Below are 12,388 nucleotides of genomic sequence, written 5' to 3'. Positions count from 1 at the left end.
TGCCCTTTAATTAGCGCTCCCCGAGGCCCGCAGGGCCTCTGCTGCGTTCCACTTCACAGTTCTTAACAGCGCCACGCCCACATTGGGCGGGCGCCACTGAATTTCCAGTTTGGGGCGCACAAACAGCGTTGCACGACGAAATGACGTCATAAGCTGCGCGCGCAGCTGAGCGGGCGCAAACACTTTGCGCCGGCGCTAAATGTCAACTGAAGTTGGGCGTAGGCGCAGATCGGCCTGCGCCCGGGCGCTAAGTGCCTAGCGTTGGAAATCTACCCCTCTTATGGTGCTAACGGCTGGCGGACGCAACTGAATTTCTAGTCCATAGTTCGTTATACCTTTGTACTTGCAATACAGTCACCTTAGGAATTCAGATGAATTTGTGACAAAATTAGAGATTTGTTTGTTTATTGCAGGTGGTTGTGTACTTAATGTAATATCCAGAGATCAGGTGGTCCAGGGTGAGTCTGCACTGTCAGCGAGTAAGGAAGATGGAAATTCTACCCCATGTGTGCAGAGGGTGATGGTTGTGGAGTCCTTGTTTTACTCTCATTATGTTCTGCGTTTACATATAATCCAGTATATATTTGTAACCGGGTTGGGTTTACATCCTGTGAATCTAAGGTGCAACCAATCATGTTTATGGATCTTAACCGCCAGTGTGAAATGCACCATCCGGCTAATTCACAGGATTTGATGGTAAAGCTGGATCATCTGCTCGTGGTTTAATAGCAGGGTGTCTGGCAGTTTATTATAAAAGGGAAAGAAAGAGCTTGCATTTATATAGCGCCTTTCACAACCTTCTAGTTTGGTAACAATTGCAAACTTGGGATACGGTTCCCCCATTCCAAATCCAGGTCACTTATCTATCTGTATAGTGAAAAACTGACTCCAGCTCTAATCTCTGGCACTCACCACATTTCACTGCTTCCCAACCCAAGAATGTCTCTTTTATAACAACTCTCCGCCTATTACCTTTTTAAAATAATTAAAATGTATTCTAGGAATAAGGGCATCGCTAGCAAGGCTGGCTTTTATTGCCCGTCCCTACTTTGTCTGTGAAGGTGGTGGTGAGCCTTCTTCTTGAACCGCTACAGTCCGTGTGGTGAAGGTTCTCCCAACAGCGGTTAGATAGTGAGATCCAGAATTTTAACCCAGTGACGATGAAGGAACCACTATTCCTTCGTAGTTTGCTTGAAGGTCAGAATAGATATACTGCATCTATATGGCACAGAAAATGCCTCTAAAATGTCTGTTGGTAGAACACAATTTCCCTGCTGTAGCATAAATGCAGCGGAGGCCAGAAGATCTCTGGTGATTTCGAGAACAGCAAGGTCAGGATTTGACCTGTGCCCTACTCTCACTGCCAAGTGTAGTGTAGAGTAGCAATTAAATGGAATACATACTCCTTAAAACAAATGTACAATTAACCAGCAAAAAAAGGTCATGATCCAAATCCTAAATACAGGATTCATGTGTAGCTTTTTACACTGGTGAATGTGTGTCCCACTAGCACATATCCAAACATCCTTCTTACCAATACTCCCTGCCCAAGAGGGTGGAAGTCAACCCCAAAGAAACATTTGCTTAATCTTGAAATTGCAAATGATTATTAGTTAATGCAGTGTGTGCTGGTGATAGGCAGTGTCTAGACTTCCAGTGGCCATTGTGTAACGAGCTGGTTTCCATTCCTTGCCCTGGCAGAAAGAAGTTGAATCAGATGCTGAGCAGTTCTTAGCCCAGAAGGTTAGCCCATATTGATGGAAGCAGTGTCTTATTTATCATTTATTACATTCTGCTGTGCTATTATTTATTTTGTGCTTTAGCCAACAATGTCCTGCATCCTGAAAATTTTAGCCTAAACTTGCTTTGCCAACCTGATGCAGATGGCATGTGGAGAGACTGGGATTGTCCTGCTTAGAGCAGAGAATGTCAAGGGGTGTTCCAAATTATAGGGGGGGTTCTGATTAAGAGTAAAGAAGGAGTGGTTTTCAGTGGTGGATTGGTAACTAGAGGACACAGATTTACAATAATTGCCAAGGAACCAGCGCACAGTTGGAGAGTTCCCTCCCCCCCTTCAATTATATAAAAAAGGTGAGTTGTTACAAGCTGGAATGCACTGCTTGAAAGGGTAGTGGCAATAGATCCAATATTGACTCAAGGGAATTTGATATATACACCTGAGACAGGAAAAAAATGACACGAGGTTGAAAGTGCAACTAATTGGATAGTCAGCACAGGTATGATGGGTTGAATGGCCTCCTTCTGTGATGCATGTTTGTATAATGTGGGTGAATAGGACACTACACATTCATGATATGGTGTTGTCAAGAGCCCACCTAACAGAACATCATCACTGGTCAAATACAGTTATCTGAATTCCCATGGTTGTCAGCCAAGACAATGTCCAAATTAGAGGCTCGAGTAATCTTGCATTTTGTGAAATACCAAGACCCTCAATTCTCCTCTTTGGAGATGTAGCCACAGACCTCTTGTCAGGCCAAATGAGGCATGGGGGGAGAAAAAAGGTAGGTTAGAATCCAGCCACAAGTTACAAGAAACTCTCGATTTACCGGCACCTAAATAACCAGAAATCTCAGTTAACCGGCAAAATTCAGGAGTAGGTTCAGGTAAGTTTTACTTCATATTACTAGCCGTTCCTCAATCTGTGGCTGTGCAATCGGGGTTCCTGCATATGTTGCTTAGCAACAGGGAAGCCTGGATTTGTTGCTGTGTACGGAGCTCTCGTTCCTTTTAACTATACCTCTCTCTAATCCGGACTTTTCGATAAACCGGCACTATGCCGGTCCCGTCAGTGCCAGATAAGAAAAATAGTTTCCTGTAAACAGCTAGATGTTCTGCTGTGAATATCTCCAAGCTTGGTGACAAAGTTACTAGATCCACTATTCAATTGGCACAAGGAAAGACAAACCACTCCAGTGCTGAATAGCTTTTATTTTCATCGACAGCAGTTAAAGGAGAAAAATCAGATCAAGAATGAACCACACCCAAAGTCAACATTCACCTCAAGTCTTAGTCACACTTCATAGTGAAGTTGGAGGTCCTACAACATTATGTTGAGATTCAATTGAATGCAGAGGGATAGGGAATCATTCCCCTAACGTGTGCTTGTCAAACAGGTACTCTCCCATGCCATTCTCAGGGGCTCCCAGTCTCTTCAAGTTGGTGATGTGATCTCCAAGCTTCTTGATCATCTTCACTTGTTCATGCAAGTAGTGGGTCTCCAGGAAATCACACAACTGGAAAAAAAAAGAGAAACCAGTCAGTACAGACAACAGATCAAGGATAACACTGAGGAATTGTTCCGCATCTTCTCCTGGACTGGATGGTTGGTACAAGTTGTGCACTTGGTGGATTTTGCCCCAGGTTAGATTACTGCACAGGTGTCAGATTCAATACTTTAGAATTGGATTGCAGAACTCCTTCAGATACTATAGTGCTCCCAGGCCAAAATTAATGATAAGTCTACAGTATGATCTGGAACCTACATAAAAAAGGGCTTGTTCAAAGCTCTGCAATGGACAAACAGTCTACTGGATATGGAGATCATTCCAATAGTTGCATTAAATGGCAGGTAAATGCCTCAGCCATCACCCTCAACACATCTGAAGATTCATAGTTGGAACTTACATGAGGGTCTGTCCTCTCAGTGGACAGTTTGTGCAGATCCAGCAGACTCTGGTTGACATTCTTCTCCATCTGCAGAGCTCTCTGCATCGCTTCCAGACCATTGCTCCACTCATCCTGCTCTGGTTTCTGGAATAAAAAGGACAGAAGTTACTTTTGAGAAAGTTCTACCTCAATGAAGGAAATTAAAGGCTGCAACAACCTCAAGGGTTTCTGCCCAAGGCAATGGAGTCTGTGCGAGGCAGTGGATGACATGGAGAGGCAACAGCACATTATTACCTTGAAATGAATACCACCTCCCACCATCTCCAAGTGAATCAATGAAGACTGAATCTCCTCATGGAAGATGGGACTTCAAAAGGGAAATACTGAATGAACAGTGGATTCTGGTATCAAGTCTCCTTGGAAGATTGGATTGCTGTCTTATGCTTGAAATGTAAAAGGTTTTTCCTTTCTTTCCCACCCCCAGCCCAACCCCAAAAGTAGTTCACAAGTTAAAGAAGCTCATCCTTTTTCTGAAAAGATACCTTGATGTCGGCCAGGACAATACGCCCCCCACGCCGATTCTGGAATTTCATCAGTTTCTCAGCGTGCTCACGTTCCTCATGTGACTGCTCCTTGAAGAACTCAGCAAAGTGACGCAGGGCAACATCATCCCGGTCAAAGTAATAGGACTGTGGAGAGAAAGAAAGATTTCACCTGTGTGCAATTCAGAATGATCACTTGGCAGACTGGTTATTGGGCAATGCCTTATTTTGTTGAAATATCATTTTCAACTAGTTATTAATGTTTGTTCATTGAACAGTCGGTCTCTCTTCTCACATTAGAAACCACACAACTAAATTGGCAAAAAAGGAGGCTCCATCAGCAGGAAAGACTGGGGGAGGGAAATAAAGGCCAAGCTGGAGATCAGTGGAATTACTTCTACTCATTTGTTATGTAAAGTTAGTAAGGGTATGACTGCAAAACCAACAGATTCATGCTGCAAGATCAACTCACCGAAGGAAGGTTTTACCAACAGTACACCATCCTCAAGTCACTTCAACAGACGGACTAACCAGCACATGATTAATTGCAGCCACTAATTGCAACATTTGCACTAGTCAAATCCATTCTCTTCAACCTGTGACAAATACAGGACTAGAAAACAGCTTCTGTTTGAAGTTTAAGCCTTTTTAGATCATGCAACTAGGAAACAACTAGACATCTAGCTAGTTTATTATATAGACATCATTCAAATAGAGAGTAAAGTAGATAGATAACTCACCATGGAGAGATAAACATAGGAGGAATAGAGCTCCATGTTGATCTGCTTGTTGACAGCATCCTCACAGTCCTTGTGGTAGTTCTGACGCACTTGGGCGGCCATCTTAATTTCTATAGTGTGTCTGGATTTCAGCAAGTCCACCAACTAGACTTGCTCACTCAATCTAACTGCTGTGAAAGTGAGAACCAGCACATTTTAAACTCTTGGACAACCCCTCATTTGCAGAACAGATGATGAGTGACAGTTATTGGTAGCCAATCAGATCACTTCCATGCCTCAACAAAATCCACAAACTCATTCATCTATATATATAAAGCGATGCTTCTGTCCGTCTGTCTGTCTGTCCTTCTGTCTGTCTGTCCTTCTGTCTGTCTGTCATCGCCTGTGCGTCTGGGCGGCTATGCGCTCGAAAGTTACAGGGCGTAGCTATGCGTGCGTTACGTCGAAAGAAAGCTTACCTTTCCAAAACGGTTTTAAGCATATTTGCATTTCGGCCGAGCTAAAATCGCGCCCGCGGTATCCGAAAAACCTTAACATTCCGCTCATTAGCATCTCATTATCCGCTCATTAGCGACAGAGTGACCTCGAGCTCGACCAATCGTACGCCGGGTTGCTGGCTTTTGCCGCCGGGCCAATCGGTGCGTGTGTGGGCGGGCCTTATCGTTCTGAATCGAGGTGAGTCGCCGCCATCTTGATTCCAAACTTTTTATTTCTTTTTCCCGCTTTCTGCGTCTTTAAAAAAAACGTTGCTTTTAAAACACATATTGTTTAAAAAAAAAATGATTTAGAAAGTCATTAACTTATCTAATCTCATTAATTTTCCTACCTTTCCCCGTTTTTCCAGGTAGGCCTCGAAGCCTCGGCCTCTCCTCCGCACCCACGCCCGAGCTAGGCACCTCCCGGCCCCACTCGAAGGCTGGAGGGGCGGGCCTCAGCCCAGCGCCGCTACCTTACTAAAGGGTGCGCGCGCAGCAGGAGCAGCTCAGACGCGGCGTCTCTCTCTCTGGCTCGGCCGGGGGGCGGGGCTTGGTGAGCGTCAACGGTTACCCTGGCAACCGGGCCCGCCGGCCGTCTCGCGATCGGCGGTCTTGAAGCCAGCTCGGGAGGCCGGTGCTCGGAAGATCGCGCCTCCGGAGTTCGGTGCTTGGTTGGTGGTGGGGGGGGCCTCGGGGGGGCCAACCTCGGCAGTTTGGGGGTGGGGATCAGGGGGCTCGGGAGTTTGGGGGGACGGGGATCAGGGGGCTCGGGGACTCTCCCCCTTCCCCTCCCCTCCCCCCCTCCCTCCTCTCCCCCTCCTCTCTCCTCCTCCCTCCTCCCCCCGCCCCTCCCCCCCACCCTCCCCTCCGCCCTCCCCTCCCCCCTCCCTCCCCTCCCCCCAGTTGCTCTGTCTCTTCCCCCCAGTCGCTCTCTCTCTTCCCCCCAGTCGCTCTCTCTCCTCCCCCCAGTCGCTCTCTCTCTTCACCCCAGTCGCTCTCTCTCTTCCCCCCAGTCGCTCTCTCTCTCTCTTCCAACAACAACATGCCCTCGAAAAAGCCTCGGCACCGCCGGGCACTTCAGCTAGTTAATTAATAAAGTGAACATTGGGTCAGCCAATCAGAGCTTTGAAGTTAAATTTAGCTGATTACTTATGAGCAGCCTTTTTGTTATAGAGTCATAGTCACAGTTATACAGCACAGCAAGAGGCCCTTCGGCCCGTCTTGTCCGCACCGGCCATCAAGCCCTGTCTATTCTAATCCCATTTTCCAGCACTTGGTCTGTAGCCTTGTCTGCTATGGCGTTTCAAGTGCTCATCTTGTTGTTGTCGAGTCCATTGACCTCTTTTAAAAATATTTTGTTTAAAATGTCCTGAACTTAAAATACATAGTTATACCTTTGCACTTGCAATATAGTCACCTTAGGAATTCAGATAAATTTGTGACAAAATTAGAGATTTGTTTGTTTATTGTAGATGATTGTGAACTTAATGCAATATTCAGAGATCAGGTAGTCCAGGGTGAGTCTGCACTGTCAGCGAGTAAGGAAGATGGAAATTCTATACCAAGTTTGTCAGAAATCTACCCCATGATTGCAGAGAGTGATGGTTGTTGGGAAAGAAAGAAGAAAGACTTGCATTTCTATAGCGCCTTTCATGACCACAGGACGTCCCAAAGGACTTTACAGCCAATGAAGTACTTTTGAAGTGTAGTCACTGTTGTAATTTAGGAAATGCGGCAGCCAATTCTGCACAGCAAGCTCCCACAAACAGCAATGTGCTAATGACCAGATCATCTGCTTTTGTTATGTTGATTGAGGGATAAATATTGGCCAGGACAGCGGCGATAACTCCCCTGCTCTTCTTCGAATAGTGACATGTGATGTTTTACATCCACCCGAGAGAGCAGACAGGGCCTCGGTTTAATGTCTCATCCGAAAGACGGTACCTCTGACAGCGCAGCACTCCCTCAGCACCGGCATTGGAGTGTCAGCCTAGATTGTTGTGCTCAAGTCTCTGGAGTGGAACTTGAACCCACAGCGTTCTGATTCAGAGGCGAGAATGCTACCCACTGAGACACAGGTTGATTCTCATTACATTCTGCGTGCCATATAATCCAGTATATACCTGTAACGGGGTAGGGTTTACATCCTGTGAATCTGAGGAGCGACCTGTTTAGTTTATGGATCTTAACCGCCAGTGTGAAATGCACCATCCAGTGAATTCACAGGATTTCATGGTAAACCTGGATCATCTGCTAGTGGTTTAATAGCAGGATGTCTGGCAACAGGAGTGGGATAAAAGGGAAAGAAAGAACTTGCATTTATATAGCGCCTTTCACAACCTAGTTTGGCAACAACTGCAAACTTGGGATATGGTTCCCCCATTCCAAATCCAGGTCACTTATCTATCTGTATAGTGAAAAACTGACTCCAGCTCTAATCTCTGGCACTCACCACATTTCACTGCTTGCCAACCCAAGAATGTCTCTTTTATACCAACTCTCTGCCTATTACCTTATTATTAAATAACATTCATTCTGGGAATAAGGGCATTGCTAGCAAGGCTGGCATTTATTGCCCGTCCCTACTTTGTCTGTGAAGGTGGTGGTGAGCCTTCTTCTTGAACCGCTACAGTCCATGCGGTGAAGGTTCTCCCAACAGCGGTTAGATAGGGAGCTCCAGGTTTTAACCCAGTGACGACGAAGGAACCACTATTCCTTCGTAGCTTGGCTAAAGGTCAGAATATATATACTGTATCGATATGGCACAAAAAAAGCTTCTAAACTGTTTGTTGGTAGAACCCAGTTTCCCTGCTGTAGTATAAATGCAGCGGAGGCCAGAAGATCTCTGTTGACTATGAGAACAGCAAGCTCAGATTTTGACCTGTACCCTACTCTCACTGCCAAGTGTAGTGTGTAGAGTAGCAGTTAAATGGAATACATACTTAAAAAAAACAATTAGCCAGCAAATGTCACGATCCAAATCCTAGATTCATACGTGGCCTTTTACACTGGTGAATCTATGTCGCACTAGCACATATCCAGACACCCTTCTTACTCCCTGCCCACAAGGGTGAAAGGCAACCCCAGAGAAACATTTGCGTAAACTTGAAATTGCAAATGACTATTAGTTAATGCAGTGTGTACTGGTGACAAAGTGTCTCGTCATCCAGTGGGCACTGTATAAAGTGTAAAGAGCTGGTTTCTATTCATTGCCCTGGCAGATACAAGTTGAATCAGAATGCTGAGCAATTCTTAGCCCAGAAGGTTGACACATATTGAAGTAAGCAGGTACTTGGTTATTATTTATTACATTCTGCTACACTATTATTTTTTGCTTTTGCACCCTAAACATTTTAGCCAAAACTTGCTTTACCAGCCTCACGCGTAGTACATGGTATGTGGAGAGAGTGGAGATGCAGGGTTTATTCTTCTACGAGCAAAGATTGTCGAGGGATTTTCCGAACTATATGAAATTTTGATTTAGAATAATTAAGGAGGAGTGGTTGCCACTGGTGGGGTGTTAACTAGAGGACACAGATTTATAATAATTACCAAGGAACCAGAGCAAAAACAGAGCTTATTCCCCCCTAAATTATATAAAAGTGAGTTGTTACAAGCTGGAATGAACTGCTTGCCAGAGTGGGGGGTAGTAGATTCAGTAGTGACTCTCAAGTGAATTAGATATATACTTAAACAGGGAGAAAAAAGAAAGTTTATGGGGAAAAGTAGGACTAATTCAATAGCCAGCACAGCTATGATAGGCTGACTGGCCTCTCTGATGCATGTTTCTATAAATGGGGGTGAAAAGGATGCTACACATTCATGACATGGAGTTATCAAATGCCCACCTAACAGAGCAACATCACTGGTCAAGAACAGGTACCTGAATTCCCATGGTTGTCAGCCAAGAGATTGTTCCAAGGAGAAACTCAAGCAATCTTGCATTTTGTGAAATACAAAAACCCTCAAGTCTCCAATTTGGAGATGTAACCACAGACATCTGGTCAGGCCAAATGAGGCAGGGGGGAAAAATGCAGCTTAAGTTCCTGCACAAGTTAAACAGCTCGGTCATCTGCTGCTGAGGCTATCACGAGCTGGGTGTCACAGACACCAGATCCACTACTCAATTTACACAAGGAAAGACAAACCACTCCAATGCTGAATAGCTTTTATTTTCCTTGACAGCACTTGGAGGGGAAAAAAAGTCAGCTCAAGAATGAACCACATCCAAAGCCATCATTCACCTCAAGTCTCAGTCACACTTCATAGTGAAGTTGGAGGTCCCTCATCAATATGAGATGATGAATTGAATGCTGAAGGATAGGGAATCATTCCCCTAATGTGAGCTTGTCAAACAGGTACTCTCCCATGCCATTCTCAGGGGCTCCCAGTCTCTTCAAGTTGGTGATGTGATCTCCAAGCTTCTTGATCATCTTCACTTGCTCATCCAAGTAGTGGGTCTCCAGGAAGTCACACAACTGGAAAAAGGAAAGAGAAACCAGTCAGTACAGACAACAGATCAAGGATAACACTGAGGAATTGCTCCACATCTTCTCCGGGACTGGATGGTTGGTACAAGTAGAGCATTTGGTGGATTATGCCCCAGGTGAGATTACTGCACAGGTGTCAAATTCAATACTTTAGAATTGTATTCTACAACTCCTTCAGATAATAGAGTGCCCCCAGGAGAGGTTTAATGATCAAGTCTACAGTATGATCTGGACCATTCATTAAAAAGGGCTTGTTGATATCGCTGCAATGGAGAAACAGTCTTACTGGATATGGAGATCTTTCCAATTTCAACCATCACCCTCAACACATCTGAATATTCATAGTTGGAACATTAGAAACTTACATGAGGGTCAGTGCTCACAGTGGAGAGTTTGTGCAGATCCAGCAGACTCTGGTTGACATTCTTCTCCATCTGCAGAGCTCTCTGCATCGCCTCCAGACTATTGCTCCACTCATCCTGCTCTGGTTTCTGGAAAAAAACAAACCAGAATTTACTTGAGAATGTTCTACCTCAATGAAGGAAATTAAAGGCTGCAACAACCTCAAGAGTTCCTGCCCAAGGCATTCAATACAATGGAGTCTGTGCAAGACAGTGGATGACACAGGGAGATGCAGCAGCAAATCACTCATTACCTTGAAATGAATACCACCTCCCACCATCTGCAAGTGAATCAATGAAGATTTAATCTCCTTATGGAAGATGGGACTTCAAACCAGAAATACTGAATGAACAGTGGATTCTAGTATCAAGTCTGCTGGGAAGATTGGATGGTTGTCTTAAGCTTGAAATGCAAGCTCTTTCTTTCTCTTCCACTCTCCATTTCCCACCTGAATCCCAAAAGTAGTTCACAAGTCAAAGAAGCTCATCCCGTTTCTGAAAAGATACCTTGATGTCCTCCAGGACAATACGCCCCCCACGTCGATTCTGGAATTTCATCAGTTTCTCAGCATGCTCACGTTCCTCATGTGACTGCTCCTTAAAGAACTCGGCAAAGTGACGCAGGGCAACATCATCCCGGTCAAAGTAATAGGACTGCAAAGAGAAAGGAAGTTAGGCCAGGCTAAAGTTTCACCCGCATGCAATTCAAAATTATTTCTGATCAGACTGGTTATTGTGCAATGCCTTATTTAGAAGAAATATCATTTTCAACTAGTTATTAAATGTTTGTTCATTGAACAGTCGGTCTCTTCACATTAGAAACAGCACAACTAAACTAGCTAATAGGAGGATCTATCAGCAGGAAAGATTGGGGGTGGGGGGTAGAAATAAAGACCAAGCTGGAGACCAGAGGTCAGTGGAACTACTTCTACTCATTTCTTGTGGAAAGTTAGTAAAGGAAGAACTGCAAATCCAACAATTTCCTACTCAAATCATGTCATTAAGGAAGGTTTTACCAACAGTACACCATCCTCAACTCACTTCAACAGAAGGCATGAAGGCCTAACCAGCATTTGATTAATTGCAGTCACTTAATTGAAATATTTGCACTACAGTCAAATCCATACTCTTCAACTGGTGACCAATTCAAGACGAGAAAACAGCTCCCATTTGACATTTAAGCCCTTTTACGTCATGCAACTAAAACAACTAGATATCTAACTAGTTTATTACATAGAAATCATTCAAATAAAGTAGATAGATAACTCACCATGGAGAGATAAGCATAGGAGGAATAGAGCTCCATGTTGATCTGCTTGTTGACAGCATCCTCACAGTCCTTGTGGTAGTTCTGACGCACTTGGGAGGCCATCTTAATTTCTATAGTGTGTCTGGATTTCAGCAAATCTACCACCTAAACTTGCTCACTCAATCTAACTGCTGTGAAAGTGAGAACCGGCACATTTTAAACACTTGGACAACCCCTCATTTGCATAACAGATGATGAATGACAGTTATTGGTAGCCAATCAGATCACTTCCATGCCTCAACAAAATCCACAAACTCATTAATTAATAAATAAAGTGAGCATTGGGTGAGCCAATCAGAGCTTTGAAAGTAAGTTTTGCTGATTACTTACTAGCAACCTCGTTGTCGAGTCCTTTGACCTCTCTTACAAATGTTTTGTTTAAAATGTCCTGAACTTAAAATACATAGTTCGTTATACCTTTGTACTTGCAATACAGTCACCTTAGGAATTCAGATGAATTTGTGACAAAATTAGAGATTTGTTTGTTTATTGCAGGTGGTTGTGTACTTAATGTAATATCCAGAGATCAGGTGGTCCAGGGTGAGTCTGCACTGTCAGCGAGTAAGGAAGATGGAAATTCTACCCCATGTGTGCAGAGGGTGATGGTTGTGGAGTCCTTGGGCTGAAAATTCAGTAGGGTTAGCGCCCATTTTGCGGCGCTAGAGGGCCTAGCGCCGCAATGATAGCCGTTTCTGAAATTCACTTCGGCGCTGCCATCGGCGTTAGCCGGTTGCGCTGCGCCGGCACCGATGACGTCATCGGTGTGCGCAGCGTCCCGGTTGCCGTGGCAACGCGCCCGA

At 44.6% G+C, this 12,388-nt stretch overlaps 2 protein-coding genes across 2 annotated transcripts; both read right to left on the bottom strand.

Moving 5' to 3' along the window:
- Window positions 1–2,319: 2,319 nt before the first annotated feature.
- Window positions 2,320–5,079, bottom strand: LOC147099576 (ferritin heavy chain B-like). Its single transcript, XM_085969816.1, has 4 exons — window positions 4,913–5,079; window positions 4,173–4,319; window positions 3,649–3,774; window positions 2,320–3,257 (listed from the first exon to the last, which is right to left on the bottom strand). Exons 1-4 carry the CDS (start codon window positions 5,012–5,014, stop codon window positions 3,108–3,110), a joined length of 525 nt encoding a protein of 174 aa, XP_085825942.1. The 5' UTR covers window positions 5,015–5,079; the 3' UTR covers window positions 2,320–3,107.
- A 4,128-nt stretch (window positions 5,080–9,207) lies between these two features.
- LOC147099575 (ferritin heavy chain, oocyte isoform-like) lies at window positions 9,208–11,726 on the bottom strand. The gene is made up of 4 exons (XM_085969807.1): window positions 11,550–11,726; window positions 10,787–10,933; window positions 10,244–10,369; window positions 9,208–9,866 (listed from the first exon to the last, which is right to left on the bottom strand). Exons 1-4 carry the CDS (start codon window positions 11,649–11,651, stop codon window positions 9,717–9,719), a joined length of 525 nt encoding a protein of 174 aa, XP_085825933.1. The 5' UTR covers window positions 11,652–11,726; the 3' UTR covers window positions 9,208–9,716.
- Window positions 11,727–12,388: the final 662 nt, after the last annotated feature.

The sequence above is a fragment of the Somniosus microcephalus genome, chromosome 28 (genome assembly GCF_052327205.1).
Source record: "Somniosus microcephalus isolate GS21.2 chromosome 28, FLI_Smic_1.0, whole genome shotgun sequence".
Lineage (NCBI taxonomy): Eukaryota > Metazoa > Chordata > Chondrichthyes > Squaliformes > Somniosidae > Somniosus > Somniosus microcephalus.
This window is presented reverse-complemented; position numbering and strand designations above follow the sequence as displayed.

What these genes read in the sequence shown, in the direction of transcription:
- LOC147099576 (XM_085969816.1), bottom strand. Translation starts at nt 5,014, where the DNA reads ATGGCCGCCCAAGTGCGTCAGAACTACCACAAGGACTGTGAGGATGCT. An exon ending in CCTATGTTTATCTCTCCATG is followed by an intron (nt 4,320 to 4,912) that starts GTGAGTTATCTA and finishes TTCTCTCCACAG; the next exon opens with TCCTATTACTTTGACCGGGA. An exon ending in CTGAGAGGACAGACCCTCAT is followed by an intron (nt 3,258 to 3,648) that starts GTAAGTTCCAAC and finishes TTTTTTTTCCAG; the next exon opens with TTGTGTGATTTCCTGGAGAC.
- LOC147099575 (XM_085969807.1), bottom strand. Translation starts at nt 11,651, where the DNA reads ATGGCCTCCCAAGTGCGTCAGAACTACCACAAGGACTGTGAGGATGCT. An exon ending in CCTATGCTTATCTCTCCATG is followed by an intron (nt 10,934 to 11,549) that starts GTGAGTTATCTA and finishes TTCTCTTTGCAG; the next exon opens with TCCTATTACTTTGACCGGGA. An exon ending in TTGTCCTGGAGGACATCAAG is followed by an intron (nt 10,370 to 10,786) that starts GTATCTTTTCAG and finishes GTTTTTTTCCAG; the next exon opens with AAACCAGAGCAGGATGAGTG.